The 25345-nt window shown below is 56.4% G+C and overlaps 1 protein-coding gene across 2 annotated transcripts in view; it reads right to left on the bottom strand.

Annotated features, from left to right (window-relative positions):
- Window positions 1-25345, bottom strand: part of TGM1 (transglutaminase 1) — an 88086-nt gene that overhangs the window by 44680 nt on the left and 18061 nt on the right. For both annotated transcript variants that reach the window (XM_085614010.1, XM_085614019.1), the window contains exons 2-4: window positions 24813-25124; window positions 23941-24132; window positions 3951-4202 (exon numbers count right to left, since the gene is read on the bottom strand). In XM_085614010.1, the coding sequence (XP_085470136.1) occupies window positions 3951-4202; window positions 23941-24132; window positions 24813-25119 (751 nt within the window). In that variant the 5' untranslated portion in view covers window positions 25120-25124. The remainder of the gene's footprint in view (window positions 1-3950; window positions 4203-23940; window positions 24133-24812; window positions 25125-25345) is intronic.

Here is a 25345-nt window from a genome sequence, read left to right on the forward strand (position 1 = left end):
AGCGGCTGTAGGCCCGTATTTCTACACTGACATTGTTTTAAATAAAGGGCTTCTTAAAAGGAATTACGGAATCAGTGTCATGACTAATCATCTGGGTTGTTGAAGGTTTTTTCTCTTAAATAAATGATTGTTACTCCTAAGCGAAAGCATACAGATAATACAGACCCAATTTGCCTAAAAATCTTTTTGTTTAACGAAATTTGTACCCATCATGCCTGCCCTTTTTCCAAGAATTGTCGAATCAATAATGAACTATAACTTAAGGTATATGTCGCACGCAAGGTATGGTATCCTGCACCATAATACACGACCAATTGAGAAATACATGCACAACCAGGGACCCCGAATTTAGGAAATGAATGAGCTAGAGCATCTTTGCCTCGAACTAAAGAATAATAGGTCCGTGGTATTACCCACCCCTGCGGCTAGCCTGGTACATGGTAGGTAGAACCTTTCGTGTCTGCGCGCGCTGGGGTATTTTGAATACTGCACCTCCCCTCCCCTCTTATTTCCCCTCTATAGGTCACGACGAAGTTCCGACTGAAGAGTGGAGTGGACATGGACCGCACCAAGTTCAATATCAGGGAAAACATAGACAAACGTTGTGAGATAGTGCGTAAAATTACAGACCACCATTGGGAACATGAAAAACTGTATGATATGATTGTGCGTGTGTACTACGATTATACGATATGAATGTGTATGCATTTCATGTTCGGATCACTTGAAGAGAGCGTCATTGTATGATTGAAGTGCGCGTCCACCGATCAAAGGGAGGAGAATAAAGGGTCAGACAACCCATAAGATGAACTACAAAATACTGAAGGTACGCAGCATGCATAGGAATAGAGGACAGGAAAGGAGAGGTCCCCGTGCTCGACGCAGCCCCGAGTCTCCGTCTTGATGCATGTACTGTCACACCCTATCCGGCATTTGTGTGTACGTGGTCACCGAATTTATGTCTTTTCCCCGCTTGTGTTTTCTTATATGGAACAGACCCATGCTACTCCATGTTGTGTGTGCACCAAGTGGCCTATTATCTTACCCATCTCTCTCTCTCTTGTTTTGTGTCGTATGTACGCCAAAGTAGCCTACTTGATGCACACGTCTGTCTCTCTCTCTCTCTCTCTCTCTCTCTCTCTCTCTCTCTCTCTCTCTCTCTCTGCACACGTCTCTCTCTCTCTCTCTCTCTCTCTCACTCTCTCTCCCCCTCCCTCGCAAAAGGCTCTTTCTTGTCCTCTTTCTTCTTGAATAAATTAACGACATACACCTCTTTGGTAAGTGTATAATTGGCCCGAACACGGTGGTGTTCGAACAAAATTGACAGAAACAAAAACAACCATACTTTACCACGATTACTACCTCTCCTTTCTGCAAACGTTAAGCCTAATTGGCCAAGAAGGAAAGGACAGGTAAGACGACTGATGTCTCCCAATCTGACCCTCAACACGGGGACTATATGTCAGTGGTTTTTGTTCTTAAAGGACACCATCTCCACCACCCAGAATCACTCCTGACCAATTAGCCCGAAATAGAATGTCTAAAGCACCCTGTTCTCCCAGAAATAACTCCAGCCCTATACTAAGCCGTCTCAGAGTATCCCGAACGAAACAACTAATGGCCCTGTTTTAAGCTGATAAAGGGTCACCTACTGTATGAAAAGGATACTCATGAACGCATGACAGTAGCACCCCGCACTTACGGGTACTACCAAACCTTGTATTATAAGGCGCAGAAACCGACACCTAGAAGGCCAGACGATGGACAGGGACACCCACAGAACCCTGCACCACAGCAGTAATTAATAGATTAGTAACACGCACATTAACATCAGAGTTAATAGGCACCAATCAAGTAGTAGTAACAGATAAGAGCATTTCCGCAACTACTCAGTGGTTGGGAGAGAGAATGAAGTATGTAAATGTCTTCCCTGCCAAGATCTCTAAGATTTTCGTTTCTTATAACCTATTCAAGGATAACCTGCAGCCATCGGAAGAGAGGGGTCGGATGTGACGCACAGTCTGGCTGCGGATCATAAATCATCTATGACATCGACCAAGGGGGAAGCGACGAAGCAACAAGAGTGTGAGACGAGGCACCATTATCAGAACGATGAGCGCGAAGGGCTACATCGAGGCCCCTGCTCACTGACCAGCGTGCCTGAAGTCTCAACCCGTCGGGCCCGATTGATGGGCCCAGTGCTGAAAAGATTCTGCTCTCCTTGGTCCGCATTTTTGATCCGATCCCATGCCACCCCATTCTCTCTTCCTCTTTCATTTGGACTATGACTTTGACCTACTACCGAGGAACAAAAGGCCGGCACCCTGTCTCAAAAGTACCTGTGGTGAACTGTGTTGGGAAACAGGACTGGAATCAAAGAACAGTGAGTGGTCGCACCCTGCCACGTGAAGAAATCGGATTTGAGCTGGACCTTAGTTCCACCGCCGGTGCTCAACAGTGCCAACGAAAGAAGAACAACAATGAGAGCTTACCAGTGATAGCTCTTTATGAAACAAGGACACTGGAAAGAAGAACCCATGTCAAAGTTGAAAAACCTCTCCCAACCACCTTATTATATTAACTATCTTCTTATCGAGTTTTCATGATGTTGCATCAATCACTTCCGACTGTACACTGAGAAGTTAAGAAAATGTAACTTTGTATAGTAACATTCATACAACACCAGCCATGTACACGACTATACTGCAACTTTGAATGTACTTCCTCCTCGCCTACTTTATCAAACTGTATGAGACAATGTACAAATGTGTCAGATTACTCCAGCCTACCCTAACGACTCTGTATCTTTAAAATGTGTGACGAACATTGACGATACTGTAACTGAAAGGCTAACAAAGGTGAATATTGGCCGGACAAGCTGGCGAGATATGTTAAAAGGGAGGACTGTGGAAATTTAGCCTGCAAACTGAACATTATCTGCGCCATCTTGCCCCTCCCCAGCACCACGCACAGCGAACGCACGGCTGCCATTTTAGGCACCCCACTCATTGTCAATCGCCAGCGCGGTCCCCTTGGCGCTGCAAGCATCCCCCGCGCGCTGGCGACCCCCGCTCTCTCGTACAGGCCATAAACCCTCTCCTTCTGCGCGACCCTGCTACGGAACCACTTCCGACCGACAACCCATACATGGTCATGCCTCTCCTTTGATAACCCCCCTTCCTCTGCGCCCCATTGTCTGAACTGGTCCCAGGCCATCACCTAGCCCTGCGGATGCAGTTTATTGCCCCTACTGTAAGGGAAACACCCCACATCAAAGGGATTACAGCAGAATCAAAGCCCCTACCCCCTGAGACCCGGCCGGTTGCACACACCCCCGGGAATTAGCGGAATTCCCTGCTGCGCGATAGCCATCTCCCACTGCGGGTAGGGTGGGAACCTCTACTGTAACCATGTGTGGGATCGGATCTGAGCCGGGGCTTCAGGGGATATTTCCCCGCACATCAAGGGAATCTCAAGAATGTACTATGTATAATAAAGCAATAAACCAGTGTATAAGAGACCAGGTCTCAGAGATGCAGTTAGAGCACCTCGTGACGATACCTTGCTGTCTGATCTGATGTGTTCTGCTCCGACGGAATAAAACTTTGTTTCCTGCCTTCCAGTCTCCGGCGCCTGCCTCTTTCATTGGTAAATTATCGAGTGGTATGAGAGGCGATTACCGCCGGGCAAATACTTGAAAGGATACCGACTGAAACTGCCGCTACCATTTAACACAACGATTAGGTACTCGGGATTTTAATGATGAAGGTTATGAGAAAGAGAGAATAACAAAAGGTTACTGTGAATACTTACTCAGGAGTGGGCATTGATTAAGATGCTGGACTCATGAGTCCAGCGATGACGCAGACGGTTGTGAGATAATAGGTGGCGTTGAAAGTAGTATACATGGGTGTGTATGGGAGGAAAAGAGACAGCGATGAGGTACTTACATTGACACCATGGGTTGTAGAGGATGTAGACAGCGTGTTTGGCGTCCCTGGCCATGACGTAGCTGCCGCCACGTGACTGAGTTTTCACCAGAATCTGCCACCTGCCGATAGGAGCCTGGGCTGAAGTGTTCACCCACAGGGTAACCTGGTTCCCGGTCGAATCACACACCTGTGATCCCCACTGGCCATTGTCGAACTCGCGCACCTGCGGCACCAAGACCATTGTGCCCTTGGACACCTGAGGGGAATTTCCTGCAAGGAGAGAAAACAGTAGTCATTGGAGGGACTCGCCCACGATCACACACACAGTCAGAGCTCGAGTTAGAGAGGCATGGGAAGGTGAAGGGACTCGTCTGGTTTTACAAACATTCAGGGGCAGAGCTCGGGCTGGACTGGGAAATAGCGCCTAAATGACTCGCCTGCGTTCACACGGCGAGGCAGAGTTTAGGTTAAAGTGAGTCTCGGGGGATGAAATGACACGCCATGGCCACACACAGTCAGAGGCAGAGCTCGGGTTTGACTTGGGCAAGGGGAGGGGAAAGGACACGCCTCGGATCACACACATACTCTGTGTAGTACAATCAGCATGAGACTGGCAGTGGAGCAGGCAGGTGAAGAGATTGCCTGACGTCACATGGTCTGTGGCAGAACTGTTACTTACAAGCTGGACAACCCGTCCATGGTTACAAAGAGAGTCAGCGTTATAAATGGGATTATATGGAGGGATTTGCCAGCGATATTAGAGTCAAAGATGTTGACGGTGGTGACAGTCATATAGCTCACTGTGCCACAAGTCTCTAGGCGCTGTAAAATCAGCTCTGGGCGGCCAATTGACGAACGCAGATCAGTTTAATTCACGCAGTCAGCGGTAGGGATGTGGTTAGAGATATATATGGGGGCATTGGGGGGGGGGGGGGAGGTTTGCCTAAGGTCACACCGATCAGAGGCAGAGTTAGTATTACACTCATGCACAGGTACGGAAAGGGTGGTTTTACTGAGATTACAAACGGAAGCTGGGTGAACTGACTGGCACGGAAGCGCTGGGATGTGCAGGTACTCGCCCAAGTCCCGCCAGAACTGACGCATATGAGGATAACGTGATTCGTCTGGGGTCACAGTCAGTCAGCTGGGATTAGCCAACTGTGAGTGGCAGAGTCAGAGAGGTCGCACGAGGCTGAGGCAGAGTTGGGGTTACTACAGTCGGTGACACAGGGTGTCAGCGCAGAGCCGTAATTACGCTGCGGAACAGGAATGTCTTAGGTCACATGTCACCCAGGGACGTGCCTTGTGCCGGATCACTTGGCAGAACCGCGCCCTCCCGTGTCTCTGACTCCCCGGATGTGTCCCCGGACGCACCCTCGATACTGTCCTGGGGTTGTCCCTGTTCCCTTTCCCACCAGCCTCACCTCAGACGCGGTGTCTCCAGCCCGCCCGCTCCTCGAGCGACTCTGCATATCAGCCGCCACTCCCAGGCCAACTAGGAGATCCATCATCTCACGCCAGGGCCCAGTCATCGCCGAGGCTTTACCTGCTATACCCCCCCCCCCCCCCTCTGCCCAATATACGGTCGGAGCCCCCACAGTTTCACAAGGCCCTGGTCAGCATCAAGGCTTCCGTACTTCACTATTTCCCAATAAGGTACGCAGGCTTGGGCGTGGCCAGGCACCTACAGACTCGCCTCAGTTAGGCTGTTGGGGCAGTCAGTGCTGTAGTGGCGGCGCCTCTGATAGGACTGTTGGGCAAGGCCGAGTCATAGAAATGACGTAAAGCAGGTGGGGCGGCATGGACGAGGGTACTGGAGTAGCGTCAGTGACATAGGTGGTCTGTTCCACCACATCCTGAGGCTGGCTGTCCAAGAGTTACTCATGTAAACGTATACCTGATGTATGACTGACTCTGCCCCAAGCCCCCATCCTTTCAGAGGCACAAGGCTGACAGGACAGTCTATTGGGGCTGACAGGCGCTCCTTACCGGCCTGGAGGGAGGGAGGCCCAGCCAAGCCTCAACTACAGGCCCAAGCAGACAAGCCAGCCAGAGAGGGGCGCGGCTGGACCACGGAGAACGCGGCTGGACCACGGAGAACGTGCGGAGGCCGCACCCTGCAGAGGCTGACCACAGAGGGCAAAACACAGCCGAGGAAAGTCTGCGAGGCTCCACAGGACCCCCGGGAGGGGCACGGATCGGCTACCATGACCCCAGGACTGGAAAGGATGGTGAAGGGCTGATAATGAGGTGTCGGTCTGGGCAAGAAGGTTGTCTAGGGGCAGGGGTAGCGAGGGGTAGACAATGCGGCGGTACCGTATGAAGGGCTCAGGGCAACAGCTGTGGAGCAGGAGGGACTGAAGCTGTAAAGGACAGTGAGGGAGCGCCAGTGGTGAGGGAGCGCCAGTGGCGAGGGAGCGCTGGCAGCGAGGGAGCTACAGGGAAGGAGCCCAGCTGTGAGAGAGCTGGGCAGGGTGAAATACTGCAGGCTGTGAGGGAGCTGTAGGGAGTGCACCGGGTGTGAAGGAGTGAAGTGATAGTGTCGGCTGTGAGAGAGCTGCAGGGAGTGGTGCGATAGTGTCGGCTGTGTGAGAGCTGCAGGGAGTGGTGTGATAGTGTCGGCTGTGAGGGAGCTGCAGGGAGTGGTGTGATAGTGTTGGCTGTGAGGGAGCTGCAGGGAGTGCACCGGGTGTGAAGGAGTGGTGCGATAGTGTCGGCTGTGTGAGAGCTGCAGGGAGTGGTGCGATAGTGTCGGCTGTGAGGGAGCTGCAGGGAGTGGTGTGATAGTGTCGGCTGTGAGGGAGCTGCAGGGAGTGCACCGAGTGTGAAGGAGTGGTGCGATAGTGTTGGCTGTGAGGGAGCTGCAAGGAGTGCACCAGGTGTGAAGGAGTGAAGTGATAGTGTCGGCTATGAGGGAGCTGTAGGGAGTGGTGTGATAGTGTCAGCTGTGAGGGAGCTGCAGGGAGTGCACCAGGTGTGAAGGAGTGGTGCGATAGTGTCGGCTGTGAGGGAGCTGCAGGGAGTGGTGTGATAGTGTCGGCTGTGAGGGAGCTGCAGGGAGTGCACCAGGTGTGAAGGAGTGAAGGGATAGTGTTGGCTGTGAGGGAGCTGTAGGAAGTGCACCGGGTGTGAAGGAGTGGTGCGATAGTGTCGGCTGAGAGGGAGCTGCAAGGAGTGCACCAGGTGTGAAGGAATGGTGCCATAGTGTCGGCTGTGAGGGAGCTGCAGGGAGTGGTGTGATAGTGTTGGCTGTGAGGGTGCTGCAGGGAGTGCACCAGGTGTGAAGGGGAGGTGTGATAGTGTCGGCTGTGAGGGAGCTGTAGGGAGTGCCCCGGGTGTGAAGGAGTGAAGTGATAGTGTTGGCTGTGAGGGAGCTGCAGGGAGTGCACCAGGTGTGAAGGAGTGGTGCGATAGTGTCGGCTGTGAGGGAGCTGCAGGGAGTGCACCAGGTGTGAAGGAGTGGTGCGATAGTGTCGGCTGTGAGGGAGCTGTAGGGAGTGCACCAGGTGTGAAGGAGTGGTGCAATAGTGTCGGCTGTGAGGGAGCTGCAGGGAGTGGTGCGATAGTGTCGGCTGTGAGGGAGCTGCAGGGAGTGGTGCGATAGTGTCGGCTGTGAGGGAGCTGCACAGAGTGGTGTGATAGTGTCGGCTGTGAGGGAGCTGCAAGGAGTGCACCAGGTGTGAAGGAATGAAGTGATAGTGTCGGCAGTGAGGGAGCTGCAGGGAGTGCTGCAATAGTGTCAGCTGTGAGGGAGCTGCAGGGAGTGGTGCAATAGTGTCGGCTGTGAGGGAGCTGCAGGGAGTGGTGCAATAGTGTCAGCTGTGAGGGAGCTGCAGGGAGTGGTGCGATAGTGTCGGCTGTGAGGGAGCTGCAGGGAGTGGTGTGATAGTGTCGGCCCGTGAGGGAGCTGCAGAGAGTGCACAAGGTGTGAAGGAGTGGTGCGATAGTGTCGGCTGTGAGGGAGCTGCAAGGAGTGCACCGGGTGTGAAGGAGTGAAGTGATAGTGTCGGCTTTGAGGGAGCTGCAGGGAGTGGTGCGATAGTGTCGGCTGTGAGGGAACTGCAGGGAGTGGTGTGATAGTGTCGTCTGTGAGGGAGCTGCAGGGAGTGCACCGGGTGGGAAGGAGTGGTGTGATAGTGTCGGCTGTGAGGGAGCTGCAGGGAGTGGTGTGATAGTGTCGGCTGTGAGGGAGCTGCATGGAGTGCACTAGGTGTGAAGGAGTGAAGTGATAGTGTTGGCTGTGAGGGAGCTGTAGGAAGTGCACCGAGTGTGAAGGAGTGGTGCGATAGTGTCCGCTGTGAGGGAGCTGCAAGGAATGCACCAGGTGTGAAGGAGTGGTGCGATAGTGTCGGCTGTGAGGGAGCTGCAAGGAGTGGTGTGATAGTGTTGGCTGTGAGGGTGCTGCAGGGAGTGCACCAGGTGTGAAGGAGTGGTGCGATAGTGTCGGCTGTGAGGGAGCTGTAGGAAGTGCACCGGGTGTGAATGAGTGCTGCTATAGTGTAGGCTGTGAGGGAGCTGCAGGGAGTTCACCGGGTGTGAAGGAGTGGTGCGATAGTGTCGGCTGTGAGGGAGCTGCAGGGAGTGCACCAGGTGTGAAGGAGTGGTGCGATAGTGTCGGCTGTGAGAGAGCTGCAGGGAGTGCACCAGTTGTGAAGGAGTTGTGCGATAGTGTCGGCTGCAAGGAGTGCACCAGGTGTGAAGGAATGGTGTGATAGTGTCGGCTGTGAGGGAGCTGCAGGGAGGGGTGTGATAGTGTCGGCTGTGAGGGAGCTGCAGGGAGTGCACCAGGTGTGAAGGAGTGGTGCTATAGTGTCGACTGTGAGGAAGCTGCAGGGAGTGCACCGGGTGTGAAGGAGTGGTGTGATAGTGTCGGCTGTGAGGGAGCTGCAGGGAGGGGTGCGATAGTATCGGCTGTGAGGATGCTGCAGGGAGTGCACCAGGTGTGAGGGAGTGGTGCGATAGTGTCGGCTGTGAGGAAGCTGCAGGGAGGGGTGTGATAGTGTCGGCTGTGACGGAGCTGCAGGGAGTGCCCCAGGTGCGAAGGAGTGGTGCGATAGTGTCGGCTGTGAGGGAGCTGCAGGGAGTGGTGTGATTGTGTCGGCTGTGAGGAAGCTGCAGGGAGTGCACCAGGTGTGAAGGAGTGTTGCGATAGTGTCGGCTGTGAGAGAGCTGGAGGGAGTGGTGTGATAGTGTCGGCTGTGAGGGAGCTGTAGGGAGTGCCCCGGGTGTGAAGGAGTGAAGTGATAGTGTTGGCTGTGAGGGAGCTGCAAGGAGTGCACCAGGTGTGAAGGAATTGTGTTATAGTGTCAGCTATGAGGGAGCGGCAGGGAGAGGTATGATAGTGTCGGCTGTGATGAAGCTGCAGGGAGTGCACCGGGTTTGAAGTAGTGGTTCAATAGTGTCGGCTGTGAGGGAGCTGCAAGGAGTGCACCAGGTGTGAAGGAATGAAGTGATAGTGTCGGCAGTGAGGGAGCTGCAGGGAGTGCTGCAATAGTGTCAGCTGTGAGGGAGCTGCAGGGAGTGGTGCAATAGTGTCGGCTGTGAGGGAGCTGCAGGGAGTGCACCGGGTGTGAAGGAGTGGTGCGATAGTGTCAGCTGTGAAGGAGCTGCAGGAAGTGCACCAGGTGTGAAGGAATGGTGCGATAGTGTCGGCTATGAGGGAGCTGCAAGGAGTGCACCAGGTGTGAAGGAATGAAGTGATAGTGTCGGCAGTGAGGGAGCTGCAGGGAGTGCTGCAATAGTGTCAGCTGTGAGGGAGCTGCAGGGAGTGGTGCTATAGTGTCGGCTGAGAGGGAGCTGCAGGGAGTGCACCGGGTGTGAAGGAGTGGTGCGATAGTGTCAGCTGTGAAGGAGCTGCAGGAAGTGCACCAGGTGTGAAGGAATGGTGCGATAGTGTCGGCTATGAGGGAGCTGCAGGGAGTGCACCAGGTGTGAAGGAGTGGTGCGATAGTGTCGGCTGTGAGGGAGCTGCAAGGAGTGCACCAGGTGTGAAGGAATTGTGTTATAGTGTCAGCTATGAGGGAGCGGCAGGGAGAGGTATGATAGTGTCGGCTGTGAGGAAGCTGCAGGGAGTGCACCGGGTTTGAAGTAGTGGTTCAATAGTGTCGGCTGTGAGGGAGCTGCAAGGAGTGCACCAGGTGTGAAGGAATGAAGTGATAGTGTCGGCAGTGAGGGAGCTGCAGGGAGTGCTGCAATAGTGTCAGCTGTGAGGGAGCTGCAGGGAGTGGTGCAATAGTGTCGGCTGTGATGGAGCTGCAGGGAGTGGTGCAATAGTGTCAGCTGTGAGGGAGCTGCAGGGAGTGGTGCGATAGTGTCGGCTGTGAGGGAGCTGCAGGGAGTGGTGTGATAGTGTCGGCCCGTGAGGGAGCTGCAGAGAGTGCACAAGGTGTGAAGGAGTGGTGCGATAGTGTCGGCTGTGAGGGAGCTGCAAGGAGTGCACCGGGTGTGAAGGAGTGAAGTGATAGTGTCGGCTTTGAGGGAGCTGCAGGGAGTGGTGCGATAGTGTCGGCTGTGAGGGAACTGCAGGGAGTGGTGTGATAGTGTCGTCTGTGAGGGAGCTGCAGGGAGTGCACCAGGTGTGAAGGAGTGGTGCGATAGTGTCGGCTGTGAGGGAGCTGCAGGGAGTGGTGTGATAGTGTCGGCTGTGAGGGAGCTGCAGGGAGTGCACCAGGTGTGAAGGAGTGAAGGGATAGTGTTGGCTGTGAGGGAGCTGTAGGAAGTGCACCGGGTGTGAAGGAGTGGTGCGATAGTGTCGGCTGAGAGGGAGCTGCAAGGAGTGCACCAGGTGTGAAGGAATGGTGCCATAGTGTCGGCTGTGAGGGAGCTGCAGGGAGTGGTGTGATAGTGTTGGCTGTGAGGGTGCTGCAGGGAGTGCACCAGGTGTGAAGGGGAGGTGTGATAGTGTCGGCTGTGAGGGAGCTGTAGGGAGTGCCCCGGGTGTGAAGGAGTGAAGTGATAGTGTTGGCTGTGAGGGAGCTGCAGGGAGTGCACCAGGTGTGAAGGAGTGGTGCGATAGTGTCGGCTGTGAGGGAGCTGCAGGGAGTGCACCAGGTGTGAAGGAGTGGTGCGATAGTGTCGGCTGTGAGGGAGCTGTAGGGAGTGCACCAGGTGTGAAGGAGTGGTGCGATAGTGTCGGCTGTGAGGGAGCTGCAGGGAGTGGTGCGATAGTGTCGGCTGTGAGGGAGCTGCAGGGAGTGGTGCGATAGTGTCGGCTGTGAGGGAGCTGCACAGAGTGGTGTGATAGTGTCGGCTGTGAGGGAGCTGCAAGGAGTGCACCAGGTGTGAAGGAATGAAGTGATAGTGTCGGCAGTGAGGGAGCTGCAGGGAGTGCTGCAATAGTGTCAGCTGTGAGGGAGCTGCAGGGAGTGGTGCAATAGTGTCGGCTGTGAGGGAGCTGCAGGGAGTGGTGCAATAGTGTCAGCTGTGAGGGAGCTGCAGGGAGTGGTGCGATAGTGTCGGCTGTGAGGGAGCTGCAGGGAGTGGTGTGATAGTGTCGGCCCGTGAGGGAGCTGCAGAGAGTGCACAAGGTGTGAAGGAGTGGTGCGATAGTGTCGGCTGTGAGGGAGCTGCAAGGAGTGCACCGGGTGTGAAGGAGTGAAGTGATAGTGTCGGCTTTGAGGGAGCTGCAGGGAGTGGTGCGATAGTGTCGGCTGTGAGGGAACTGCAGGGAGTGGTGTGATAGTGTCGTCTGTGAGGGAGCTGCAGGGAGTGCACCGGGTGGGAAGGAGTGGTGTGATAGTGTCGGCTGTGAGGGAGCTGCAGGGAGTGGTGTGATAGTGTCGGCTGTGAGGGAGCTGCATGGAGTGCACTAGGTGTGAAGGAGTGAAGTGATAGTGTTGGCTGTGAGGGAGCTGTAGGAAGTGCACCGAGTGTGAAGGAGTGGTGCGATAGTGTCCGCTGTGAGGGAGCTGCAAGGAATGCACCAGGTGTGAAGGAGTGGTGCGATAGTGTCGGCTGTGAGGGAGCTGCAAGGAGTGGTGTGATAGTGTTGGCTGTGAGGGTGCTGCAGGGAGTGCACCAGGTGTGAAGGAGTGGTGCGATAGTGTCGGCTGTGAGGGAGCTGTAGGAAGTGCACCGGGTGTGAATGAGTGCTGCTATAGTGTAGGCTGTGAGGGAGCTGCAGGGAGTTCACCGGGTGTGAAGGAGTGGTGCGATAGTGTCGGCTGTGAGGGAGCTGCAGGGAATGCACCAGGTGTGAAGGAGTGGTGCGATAGTGTCGGCTGTGAGAGAGCTGCAGGGAGTGCACCAGTTGTGAAGGAGTTGTGCGATAGTGTCGGCTGCAAGGAGTGCACCAGGTGTGAAGGAATGGTGTGATAGTGTCGGCTGTGAGGGAGCTGCAGGGAGGGGTGTGATAGTGTCGGCTGTGAGGGAGCTGCAGGGAGTGCACCAGGTGTGAAGGAGTGGTGCTATAGTGTCGACTGTGAGGAAGCTGCAGGGAGTGCACCGGGTGTGAAGGAGTGGTGTGATAGTGTCGGCTGTGAGGGAGCTGCAGGGAGGGGTGCGATAGTATCGGCTGTGAGGATGCTGCAGGGAGTGCACCAGGTGTGAGGGAGTGGTGTGATAGTGTCGGCTGTGAGGAAGCTGCAGGGAGGGGTGTGATAGTGTCGGCTGTGACGGAGCTGCAGGGAGTGCCCCAGGTGCGAAGGAGTGGTGCGATAGTGTCGGCTGTGAGGGAGCTGCAGGGAGTGGTGTGATTGTGTCGGCTGTGAGGAAGCTGCAGGGAGTGCACCAGGTGTGAAGGAGTGTTGCGATAGTGTCGGCTGTGAGAGAGCTGGAGGGAGTGGTGTGATAGTGTCGGCTGTGAGGGAGCTGTAGGGAGTGCCCCGGGTGTGAAGGAGTGAAGTGATAGTGTTGGCTGTGAGGGAGCTGCAAGGAGTGCACCAGGTGTGAAGGAATTGTGTTATAGTGTCAGCTATGAGGGAGCGGCAGGGAGAGGTATGATAGTGTCGGCTGTGATGAAGCTGCAGGGAGTGCACCGGGTTTGAAGTAGTGGTTCAATAGTGTCGGCTGTGAGGGAGCTGCAAGGAGTGCACCAGGTGTGAAGGAATGAAGTGATAGTGTCGGCAGTGAGGGAGCTGCAGGGAGTGCTGCAATAGTGTCAGCTGTGAGGGAGCTGCAGGGAGTGGTGCAATAGTGTCGGCTGTGAGGGAGCTGCAGGGAGTGCACCGGGTGTGAAGGAGTGGTGCGATAGTGTCAGCTGTGAAGGAGCTGCAGGAAGTGCACCAGGTGTGAAGGAATGGTGCGATAGTGTCGGCTATGAGGGAGCTGCAAGGAGTGCACCAGGTGTGAAGGAATGAAGTGATAGTGTCGGCAGTGAGGGAGCTGCAGGGAGTGCTGCAATAGTGTCAGCTGTGAGGGAGCTGCAGGGAGTGGTGCTATAGTGTCGGCTGAGAGGGAGCTGCAGGGAGTGCACCGGGTGTGAAGGAGTGGTGCGATAGTGTCAGCTGTGAAGGAGCTGCAGGAAGTGCACCAGGTGTGAAGGAATGGTGCGATAGTGTCGGCTATGAGGGAGCTGCAGGGAGTGCACCAGGTGTGAAGGAGTGGTGCGATAGTGTCGGCTGTGAGGGAGCTGCAAGGAGTGCACCAGGTGTGAAGGAATTGTGTTATAGTGTCAGCTATGAGGGAGCGGCAGGGAGAGGTATGATAGTGTCGGCTGTGAGGAAGCTGCAGGGAGTGCACCGGGTTTGAAGTAGTGGTTCAATAGTGTCGGCTGTGAGGGAGCTGCAAGGAGTGCACCAGGTGTGAAGGAATGAAGTGATAGTGTCGGCAGTGAGGGAGCTGCAGGGAGTGCTGCAATAGTGTCAGCTGTGAGGGAGCTGCAGGGAGTGGTGCAATAGTGTCGGCTGTGATGGAGCTGCAGGGAGTGGTGCAATAGTGTCAGCTGTGAGGGAGCTGCAGGGAGTGGTGCGATAGTGTCGGCTGTGAGGGAGCTGCAGGGAGTGGTGTGATAGTGTCGGCCCGTGAGGGAGCTGCAGAGAGTGCACAAGGTGTGAAGGAGTGGTGCGATAGTGTCGGCTGTGAGGGAGCTGCAAGGAGTGCACCGGGTGTGAAGGAGTGAAGTGATAGTGTCGGCTTTGAGGGAGCTGCAGGGAGTGGTGCGATAGTGTCGGCTGTGAGGGAACTGCAGGGAGTGGTGTGATAGTGTCGTCTGTGAGGGAGCTGCAGGGAGTGCACCGGGTGGGAAGGAGTGGTGTGATAGTGTCGGCTGTGAGGGAGCTGCAGGGAGTGGTGTGATAGTGTCGGCTGTGAGGGAGCTGCATGGAGTGCACTAGGTGTGAAGGAGTGAAGTGATAGTGTTGGCTGTGAGGGAGCTGTAGGAAGTGCACCGAGTGTGAAGGAGTGGTGCGATAGTGTCCGCTGTGAGGGAGCTGCAAGGAATGCACCAGGTGTGAAGGAGTGGTGCGATAGTGTAGGCTGTGAGGGAGCTGCAGGGAGTTCACCGGGTGTGAAGGAGTGGTGCGATAGTGTCGGCTGTGAGGGAGCTGCAGGGAGTGCACCAGGTGTGAAGGAGTGGTGCGATAGTGTCGGCTGTGAGAGAGCTGCAGGGAGTGCACCAGTTGTGAAGGAGTTGTGCGATAGTGTCGGCTGCAAGGAGTGCACCAGGTGTGAAGGAATGGTGTGATAGTGTCGGCTGTGAGGGAGCTGCAGGGAGGGGTGTGATAGTGTCGGCTGTGAGGGAGCTGCAGGGAGTGCACCAGGTGTGAAGGAGTGGTGCTATAGTGTCGACTGTGAGGAAGCTGCAGGGAGTGCACCGGGTGTGAAGGAGTGGTGTGATAGTGTCGGCTGTGAGGGAGCTGCAGGGAGGGGTGCGATAGTATCGGCTGTGAGGATGCTGCAGGGAGTGCACCAGGTGTGAGGGAGTGGTGCGATAGTGTCGGCTGTGAGGAAGCTGCAGGGAGGGGTGTGATAGTGTCGGCTGTGACGGAGCTGCAGGGAGTGCCCCAGGTGCGAAGGAGTGGTGCGATAGTGTCGGCTGTGAGGGAGCTGCAGGGAGTGGTGTGATTGTGTCGGCTGTGAGGAAGCTGCAGGGAGTGCACCAGGTGTGAAGGAGTGTTGCGATAGTGTCGGCTGTGAGAGAGCTGGAGGGAGTGGTGTGATAGTGTCGGCTGTGAGGGAGCTGTAGGGAGTGCCCCGGGTGTGAAGGAGTGAAGTGATAGTGTTGGCTGTGAGGGAGCTGTAGGAAGTGCACCGGGTGTGAAGAAGTGGTGCTATAGTGTCGGCTGAGAGGGAGCTGCAGGGAGTGCACCGGGTGTGAAGGAGTGGTGCGATAGTGTCAGCTGTGAAGGAGCTGCAGGAAGTGCACCAGGTGTGAAGGAATGGTGCGATAGTGTCGGCTATGAGGGAGCTGCAGGGAGTGCACCAGGTGTGAAGGAGTGGTGCGATAGTGTCGGCTGTGAGGGAGCTGCAAGGAGTGCACCAGGTGTGAAGGAATTGTGTTATAGTGTCAGCTATGAGGGAGCGGCAGGGAGAGGTATGATAGTGTCGGCTGTGAGGAAGCTGCAGGGAGTGCACCGGGTTTGAAGTAGTGGTTCAATAGTGTCGGCTGTGAGGGAGCTGCAGGGAGTGCACTGGGTGTGAAGGAGTGAAGTGATAGTGTTGGCTGTGAGGGAGCTGTAGGAAGTGCACCAGGTGTGAAGGAGTGGTGCAATAGTGTCGGCTGTGAGGGAGCTGCAGGGAGTGCACCGGGCCTGAAGGAGTGGTGCGATAGTGTTGGCTGTGAGGGAGCTGCAGGAAGTGCACCAGGTGTGAAGGAGTGGTGCGATAGTGTCGGCTATGAGGGAGCTGCAGGGAGTGCACCAGGTGTGAAGGAGTGGTGCGATAGTGTCGGCTGTGAGGGAGCTGCAAGGAGTGCACCAGGTGTGAAGGAATGGTGTGATAGTGTCAGCTGTGAGGGAGCTGCAGGGAGAGAGGTGTGATAGTGTCGGCTGTGAGGAAGCTGCAGGGAGTGCACCGGGTGTGAAGTAGTGGTGCAATAGTGTCGGCTGTGAGGGAGCTGCAGGGAGTGCACTGGGTGTGAAGGAGTGAAGTGATAGTGTTGGCTGTGAGTGAGCTGTAGGAAGTGCACCAGGTGTGAAGGAGTGGTGCAATAGTGTCGGCTGTGAGGAAGCTGCAGGGAGTGCACCAGGTGTGAAGGAGTGGTGCGATAGTGTTGGCTGTGAGGGAGCTGCAGGGAGTGCACCAGGTGTGAAGGAGTGGTGCGATAGTGTCGGCTGTGAGGGAGCTGCAAGGAGTGCACCGGGTGTGAAGGAGTGGTGCGATAGTGTCGGCTGTGAGGGAGCTGCAGGGAGTGCACCGGGTGTGAAGGAGTGGTGCAATAGTGTCGGCTGTGAGGGTGCTGTAGGGAGGGGTGCTATAGTGTCGGCTGTGAGGGTGCTGCAGGGAGTGCACCAGGTGTGAAGGAGTGGTGCAATAGTGTCGGCTGTGTGAGACCTGCAGGGAGTGGTGTTATAGTGTTGGCTGTGAGGGTGCTGCAGGGAGTGCACCAGGTGTGAAGGAGTGGTGCGATAGTGTCGGCTGTGTGAGAGCTGCAGGGAGTGGTGTGATAGTGTTGGCTGTGAGGGAGCTGCAGGGAGTGCACTGGGTGTGAGGGAGTGGTGCGATAGTGTCGGCTGTGAGGCAGCTGCATTTTTGGGTGTGTGATAGTGTCAGCTGTGAGGGGGCTGTAGGGAGAGCACCAGGTGCGAAGGAGTGGTGCGATAGTGTCAGCTGTGAGGGAGCTGTAGGGAAAGCACCGGGTGTGAACGAGTGGTGCGATAGTGTCGGCTGTGAGGGAGCTGTAGTGAGTGCCCGAGTGTGATGGAGTGGTGCGATAGTGTCGGCTGTGAGGGAGCTGCAGGGAGTGCCCCGGGTATGAAGGAGTGTTGCGATAGTGTCGGCTGTGAGGGAGCTCTAGGGAGAGCCCCGTGTGTAAAGGAGTGGTGCGATAGTGTCGGCTGTGAGGGAGCTGCAGGGAGTGCCCCGGGTGTGAAGGAGTGGTGCGATAGTGTCGGCTGTGAGGGAGCTTTAGGGAGAGCACCAGGTGCGAAGGAGTGGTGCGATAGTGTTGGCTGAGAGGGAGCTGTAGGGAGAGCACCGGGTGCGAACCAGTGGTGCGATGGTGTCGGCTGTGAGGGAGCTGTAGGGAGTGCCTGGGTGTGAAGGAGTGGTGCCATAGTGTCGGCTGTGAGGGAGCTGTAGGGAGAGTACCGGGTGCGAACCAGTGGTGCGATAGTGTCGGCTGTGAGGGAGCTGCAGTGAGTGGTGCGATAGTGTCGGCTGTGAGGGAGCTGCAGGGAGTGCCCCGGGTGTGAAGGAGTGGTGTGATAGTGTCAGCTGTGAGGGAGCTGTAGGGAGTGCACCAGGTATGAAGGAGTGGTGCGATAGTGTCGGCTGTGAGGGAGCTGCAGGGAGTGCACCGGGTGTGAAGGAGGGGTGCGCTAGTATCGACTGTGAGGGAGCTGCAGGGAGTGCACCAGGTGTGAGGGAGTGGTGCGATAGTGTCGGCTGTGAGGAAGCTGCAGGGAGTGCACCGGGTGTGAAGGAGTGGTGCAATAATGTCGGCTGTGAGGGAGCTGTAGGGAGTGCACCAGGTGTGAATGAGTGGTGCGATAGTGTTGGCTGTGAGGGAGCTGCAGTAAGTGGTGTGATAGTGTCGGCTGTGAGGGTGCTGCAGGGAGTGCACCAGGTGTGAAGGTGTGGTGCAATAGTGTCGGCTGTGTGAGAGCTGCAGGGAGTGGTGTGATAGTGTTGGCTGTGAGAGAGCTGCAGGGAGTGGTGTGATAGTGTCGACTGTGAGGGTGCTGCAGGGAGTGCACCAGGTGTGAAGGAGTGGTGCGATAGGGCCGGCTGTGAGGGAGCTGCAAGGAGTGCACCAGGTGTGAAGGAGTAGGGCGATAGTGTCGGCTTTGAGGGAGCTGCAGGGAGTGCACCAGGTGTGAAGGAGTGCCGCGATAGTGTCGGCTGTGAGGGAGCTGCAGTGAGTGGTGCGATAGTGTCGGCTGTGAGGGAGCTGCAGTGAGTGGTGTGATAGTGACGGCTGTGAGGGAGCTGCAGGGAGTGCACCAGGTGTGAAGGAGTGGTGTGATCGTGTCGGCTGTGAGGGAGCTGTAGGGAGTGCACCAGGTATGAAGGAGTGGTGCGATAGTGTCGGCTGTGAGGGAGCTGTAGGGAGTGCACCAGGTATGAAGCAGTGGTGCGATAGTGTCGGCTGTGAGGGAGCTGCAGGGACTGCACCGGGTGTGAAGGAGGGGTGCGATAGTATCGACTGTGAGGGAGCTGCAGGGAGTGCACCGGGTGTGAGGGAGTGGTGCGATTGTGTTGGCTGTGAGGGAGCTGCAGGGAGTGCACTGGGTGTGAAGGAGTGGTGCGATAGTGTCGGCTGTGAGGGAGCTGCAAGGAGTGCACCGGGTGTGAAGGAGTGGTGCGATAGTGTCAGCTGTGTGAGAGCTGCAGAGAGTGGTGTGATAGTGTTGGCTGTGAGAGAGCTGCAGGGAGTGGTGTGATAGTGTCGACTGTGAGGGAGATGCAGGGAGTGCACCAGGTGTGAAGGAGTGGTGCGATAGTGTTGGGTGTGATGTGATTGTGGCGGCTGAGAGGACGCTGTAGTGGATGTTATAGGAGCTGCATGGACCACCGCAGTGAGGGAGCTGTAACAAGTTCCAGATGTGAGGGAGCTGTAGCAGATGCGCTGTCTGTGCGGGAGGTGGGAGCGGGGGTGTAGAAGTGGTGCTTTCAGTAATAGAGCCGGCGTTGGCCCTCTGGTTTTGAGGGGTGTGATAGAGTCAGCTGTGAGGGTGCTGCGGGGAGTGCACCAGTTGTGAAGGAGTGGTGCAATAGTGTCGGCTGTGAGGGAGCTGCAGTGAGTGGTGCGATAGTGTCGGCTGTGAGGGAGCTGCAAGGAGTGCACCAGGTGTGAAGGAGTGGCGCGATAGTGTCGGCTGTGAGGGAGCTGCAGTGAGTGGTGCGATAGTGTCGGCTGTGAGGGAGCTGCAGTGAGTGGTGTGATAGTGACGGCTGTGAGGGAGCTGCAGGGAGTGCACCAGGTGTGAAGGAGTGGTGCGATAGTGTCGGCTGTGAGGGAGCTGCAGGGAGTGCACCAGGTGTGAAGGAGTGGTGCGATAGTGTCGGCTATGAGGGAGCTGCAAGGAGTGCACCAGGTGTGAAGGAATGGTGTGATAGTGTTGGCTGTGAGGGAGCTGCAGGGAGTGCACCAGGTGTGAAGGAGTGGCGTGATAGTGTCGGCTGTGAGGGAGCTGCAGTGAGTGGTGCGATAGTGTCGGCTGTGAGGGAGCTGCAGTGAGTGGTGTGATAGTGACGGCTGTGAGGGAGCTGCAGGGAGTGCACCAGGTGTGAAGGAGTGGTGCGATTGTGTCGGCTGTGAGGGAGCTGCAGGGAGTGCACCAGGTGTGAAGGAATGGTGTGATAGTGTCGGCTGTGAGGGAGCTGCAGGGAGTGCACCAGGTGTGAAGGAGTGGTGCGATAGTGTCGGCTGTGAGGGAGCTGCAGTGAGTGGTGTGATAGTGTCGGCTGTGAGGGAGCTGCAGGGAGTGCACCAGGTGTGAAGGAGTGGTGCGATAGTGTTGGCTGTGTGAGAGCTGCAGGGAGTGGTGTGATAGTGTTGGCTGTGAGGGAGCTGCAGGGAGTGCACCGGTTGTGAAGGAGTGGTGCAATAATGTCGACTGTGAGGGAGCTGCAGTGAGTGGTGTGATAGTGTTGGCTGTGAGGGTGCTGCAGGGAGTGCACCAGGTCTGAAGGAGTGGTGCGATAGTGTTGGCTGTGAGGGAGCTGCAGGGAGTGCACCAGGTGTGAAGGAATGGTGTGATAGTGTCGGCTGTGAGGGAGCTGCAGGGAGTGCACCAGGTGTGAAGGAGTGGTGCGATAGTGTCGGCTGTGAGGGAGCTGCAGTGAGTGGTGTGATAGTGTCGGCTGTGAGGGAGCTGCAGGGAGTGCACCAGGTGTGAAGGAGTGGTGCGATAGTGTTGGCTGTGTGAGAGCTGCAGGGAGTGGTGTGATAGTGTTGGCTGTGAGGGAGCTGCAGGGAGTGCACCGGTTGTGAAGGAGTGGTGCAATAATGTCGACTGTGAGGGAGCTGCAGTGAGTGGTGTGATAGTGTTGGCTGTGAGGGTGCTGCAGGGAGTGCACCAGGTCTGAAGGAGTGGTGCGATAGTGTCGGCTGTGAGGGAGCAGCAGGGAGTGCAACAGGTATGAAGGAGTGGTGCGATAGTGTCAGCTGTGTGAGAGCTGCAGGGAGTGGTGTGATAGTGTCAGCTGTGAGGGAGCTGCAGTGAGTGGTGTGATAGTGTTGGCTGTGAGGGTGCTGCAGGGAGTGCACCAGGTGTGAAGGAGTGGTGCGATAGTGTCGGCTGTGAGGGAGCAGCAGGGAGTGCACCAGGTGTGAAGGAGTGGTGCGATAGTGTCAGCTGTGTGAGAGCTGCAGGGAGTGGTGTGATAGTGTCGGCTGTGAGGGAGCTGCAGGGAGTGCACCAGGTGTGAAGGAGTGGTGCGATAATCTCGACTGTGAGGGAGCTGCAGTGAGTGGTGTGATAGTGTTGGCTGTGAGGGTGCTGCAGGGAGTGTACCAGGTGTGAAGGAGTGGTGCGATAGTGTCGGCTGTGAGGGAGCAGCAGGGAGTGCACCAGGTGTGAAGGAGTGGTGCGATAGTGTCAGCTGTGTGAGAGCTGCAGGGAGTGGTGTGATAGTGTCGGCTGTGAGGGAGCTGCAGTGAGTGGTGTGATAGTGACGGCTGTGAGGGAGCTGCAGGGAGTGCACCAGGTGTGAAGGAATGGTGTGATAGTGTTGGCTGTGAGGGAGCTGCAGGGAGTTCACCAGGTGTGAAGGAGTGGCGTGATAGTGTCGGCTGTGAGGGAGCTGCAGTGAGTGGTGCGATAGTGTCGGCTGTGAGGGAGCTGCAGTGAGTGGTGTGATAGTGACGGCTGTGAGGGAGCTGCAGGGAGTGCACCAGGTGTGAAGGAGTGGTGCGATTGTGTCGGCTGTGAGGGAGCTGCAGGGAGTGCACCAGGTGTGAAGGAATGGTGTGATAGTGTCGGCTGTGAGGGAGCTGCAGGGAGTGCACCAGGTGTGAAGGAGTGGTGCGATAGTGTCGGCTGTGAGGGAGCTGCAGTGAGTGGTGTGATAGTGTCGGCTGTGAGGGAGCTGCAGGGAGTGCACCAGGTGTGAAGGAGTGGTGCGATAGTGTCGGCTGTGTGAGAGCTGCAGGGAGTGGTGTGATAGTGTTGGCTGTGAGGGAGCTGCAGGGAGTGCACCGGTTGTGAAGGAGTGGTGCAATAATGTCGACTGTGAGGGAGCTGCAGTGAGTGGTGTGATAGTGTTGGCTGTGAGGGTGCTGCAGGGAGTGCACCAGGTCTGAAGGAGTGGTGCGATAGTGTCGGCTGTGAGGGAGCAGCAGGTAGTGCAACAGGTATGAAGGAGTGGTGCGATAGTGTCAGCTGTGTGAGAGCTGCAGGGAGTGGTGTGATAGTGTCAGCTGTGAGGGAGCTGCAGTGAGTGGTGTGATAGTGGTGGCTGTGAGGGTGCTGCAGGGAGTGCACCAGGTGTGAAGGAGTGGTGCGATAGTGTCGGCTGTGAGGGAGCAGCAGGGAGTGCACCAGGTGTGAAGGAGTGGTGCGATAGTGTCAGCTGTGTGAGAGCTGCAGGGAGTGGTGTGATAGTGTCGGCTGTGAGGGAGCTGCAGGGAGTGCACCAGGTGTGAAGGAGTGGTGCGATAATCTCGACTGTGAGGGAGCTGCAGTGAGTGGTGTGATAGTGTTGGCTGTGAGGGTGCTGCAGGGAGTGTACCAGGTGTGAAGGAGTGGTGCAATAGTGTCGGCTGTGAGGGAGCAGCAGGGAGTGCACCAGGTGTGAAGGAGTGGTGCGATAGTGTCAGCTGTGTGAGAGCTGCAGGGAGTGGTGTGATAGTGTCGGCTGTGAGGGAGCTGCAGTGAGTGGTGTGATAGTGACGGCTGTGAGGGAGCTGCAGGGAGTGCACCAGGTGTGAAGGAATGGTGTGATAGTGTTGGCTGTGAGGGAGCTGCAGGGAGTGCACCAGGTGTGAAGGAGTGGCGTGATAGTGTCGGCTGTGAGGGAGCTGCAGTGAGTGGTGCGATAGTGTCGGCTGTGAGGGAGCTGCAGTGAGTGGTGTGATAGTGACGGCTGTGAGGGAGCTGCAGGGAGTGCACCAGGTGTGAAGGAGTGGTGCGATTGTGTCGGCTGTGAGGGAGCTGCAGGGAGTGCACCAGGTGTGAAGGAATGGTGTGATAGTGTCGGCTGTGAGGGAGCTGCAGGGAGTGCACCAGGTGTGAAGGAGTGGTGCGATAGTGTCGGCTGCGAGGGAGCTGCAGTGAGTGGTGTGATAGTGTCGGCTGTGAGGGAGCTGCAGGGAGTGCACCAGGTGTGAAGGAGTGGTGCGATAGTGTTGGCTGTGTGAGAGCTGCAGGGAGTGGTGTGATAGTGTTGGCTGTGAGGGAGCTGCAGGGAGTGCACCGGGTGTGAAGGAGTGGTGCAATAATGTCGACTGTGAGGGAGCTGCAGTGAGTGGTGTGATAGTGCTGGCTGTGAGGGTGCTGCAGGGAGTGCACCAGGTCTGAAGGAGTGGTGCGATAGTGTCGGCTGTGAGGGAGCAGCAGGGAGTGCAACAGGTATGAAGGAGTGGTGCGATAGTGCCAGCTGTGTGAGAGCTGCAGGGAGTGGTGTGATAGTGTCGGCTGTGAGGGAGCTGCAGTGAGTGGTGTGATAGTGTTGGCTGTGAGGGTGCTGCAGGGAGTGCACCAGGTGTGAAGGAGTGGTGCGATAGTGTCGGCTGTGAGGGAGCAGCAGGGAGTGCACCAGGTGTGAAGGAGTGGTGCGATAGTGTCAGCTGTGTGAGAGCTGCAGGGAGTGGTGTGATAGTGTCGGCTGTGAGGGAGCTGCAGGGAGTGCACCAGGTGTGAAGGAGTGGTGCGATAATCTCGACTGTGAGGGAGCTGCAGTGAGTGGTGTGATAGTGTTGGCTGTGAGGGTGCTGCAGGGAGTGTACCAGGTGTGAAGGAGTGGTGCGATAGTGTCGGCTGTGAGGGAGCAGCAGGGAGTGCACAAGGTGTGAAGGAGTGGTGCGATAGTGTCAGCTGTGTGAGAGCTGCAGGGAGTGGTGTGATAGTGTCGGCTGTGAGGGAGATGCAGGGAGTGCACCAGGTGTGAAGGAGTGATGTGATTGTGGCGGCTGAGAGGACGCTGTAGTGGATGTTATAGGAGCTGCATGGACCGCGCAGTGAGGGAGCTGTAACAAGTTCCAGATGTGAGGGAGCTGTAGCAGATGCGCTGTCTGTGAGGGAGGTGGGAGCGGGGGTGTAGAATTGGTGCTTTCAGTAATAGAGCCGGCGTTGACCCTCTGGTTTTGATGAGTGCTGGTTTGAACTGGTGAGCTCTGGTTTCATTGCAGGAGTCGGAGTCGGGATCAGGTGTAGGAGTTGCTGTAGGAGCTCAGGTTTCAGTGTCAGTGTAGTGTAAGAAGCTAGTGTCAGTGCGGGAACTCATAAGTCAGTGTAGGAGATCTGGTTTCAGTTAGGGGTGGGCGGAATTTGCGTAGTCACGCTACGCAAAGCTCAGCGAAACGGTAAAAATTCTCTGCGAACACGCGGAATTGTTTGTTTGCGATGCTTTTTTCCTGTTCGCCATCGCTGTTTGCGTGCTCGGGGGGAAATATCTCACGAACACACATTTTGAGAACGCGAACAAGCAAAAATTTCTACAAAGCTGCGGAATGTAGCATTTTGGGCAATTCCGCGTTCTCTCGAAATTACCCAAATTCCGCAAATTCCGAAGGCGGAACGGAATTTACAGCCCAGGCCTAGTTCCAGTGCAAGAGTCTGGCTAGGGAGCACCAGTTTCAGTTTAGTGGTCAGTGAGGGAGCTCTGGTTAAACTGCACGGCTTGGCTAAGCGCTACGCAGCTTTAGTCTAGGGCCTTTAGGGCATAGGTCAGTGTAGGCGCTCGGAGCGTTGAGTTGGGCGAGACCTCGGAGCCCCGGCGGCGCCATCCCCTGCACGGCCACACTCACCGATTTGGAACTGCAGGGAGACCTGGTCGCACTCGGCGTTGAAGGGCCGCTGGAGCTGCAGGCAGATCTGGAAGGGCTGGCCGCGCCGCACGATCAGGTCGTCGCACTCGTACTCGTTGGTGTGGTGGTCGCAGCGGTTCCGGCCGCTCCTGTCCTTCATCAGGTCCACGCCGGTCACCACGAGCATCTCATCTGAGGAGGGGAAAAAATGGAGGCAGTCAGAGGTGGCATGGCGAGCGAGGGCTTTCTGGGGCAAGGAAGAGCTTTACTCCACGCCATAGATCCCTTCCCCCCCCCCCCCCCCCCCCCCCATCAGAGTGAAATGTATGCTCTGGCCCCCATAGAAGGTTTCTGTCAGCCATCTAAGGATAAATGTGCGCTCTGGCCCCACAGCAGCAGTGCTCTCTCTCCCCCACTGAAGATTGGGCTGTACCCTAGCCCGCGCCAAAGTGGGGCTATCTCCCATCTGTGGAAAAAGCTGTGCTCCGGCCCTCATGGAAGGTGGTCTGTCCCAGTGTGATTCTAGGCAGGTGCTAGGGAGGGCCCCTTAAAATGTGCCCCCCCCCCCCCACACCCAACGAGTTAAGCAGCAAGCATGTCACGCTTTGGTGGGGCTCTATCCCTCGTTGACGTGGGTATCAGTGTCAATAGATGGGTGCTCTGTACCTGCAGGGAAGCTCCCTCCCTCCCCTCATCAGGTAAAACTAGATATAGTCCCCCCCTCCCAGAGGGAAAAGCCCACATTAGATGAGTGCCCTCAGACTGTACAGAGGGTGGGGCGCCGAATGAATGGCCTCTGTGCGTGTGAGACCAGCCGCCACTCTTCGCAAGTGCACGTGTGTGAGTGAGGCGCACCGCAGGTTGTCGCTCACCATTCGTCTCTCTGGTCGGCAGTTCGTCCAAAGGTATGCCGTCTTCATCCACGCCTCTGTGCCCGTCTCGACCCCCGTGCCCGTCTCCGCCATGTGGTGTGTCCCTCCCGTCCCTGTGCCCTCTATACGGGCTAGAATAGTCGCTCTCAGTCTGGCTGCTGCAACAGCCACAACAGCGCTCGAAGAAGGATTTCTTCCTCTCGACTGGTGGTGCCTCGATCGCTGTCACTCGGCTGGGCCGGTGGGGCGTGCTTGCAGCGACAGCCGGCGGCCACCTGCCTGGATCCGCTCTCTCAACTTCCGACATCGTACCTGTAAAACACATTGGATATGGCTTAGAGCTGCATGTACAATGTGTAACCCAACACGCATAAACAATATCTTCAAACACACTAGAGGTGCAACCTCGATAGATCATCAGGAACCATCAATCATCATTAAGGATCTAAACACAATATGATAGACACCTTCCACGACCATAGGGGGACTAACCACCACCTATCAGGCAGCTGTCACAACCCAATGTGATAATC

Source organism: Triturus cristatus, chromosome 1_1 (assembly GCF_964204655.1).
Source record: "Triturus cristatus chromosome 1_1, aTriCri1.1, whole genome shotgun sequence".
NCBI classification, from domain to species: domain Eukaryota; kingdom Metazoa; phylum Chordata; class Amphibia; order Caudata; family Salamandridae; genus Triturus; species Triturus cristatus.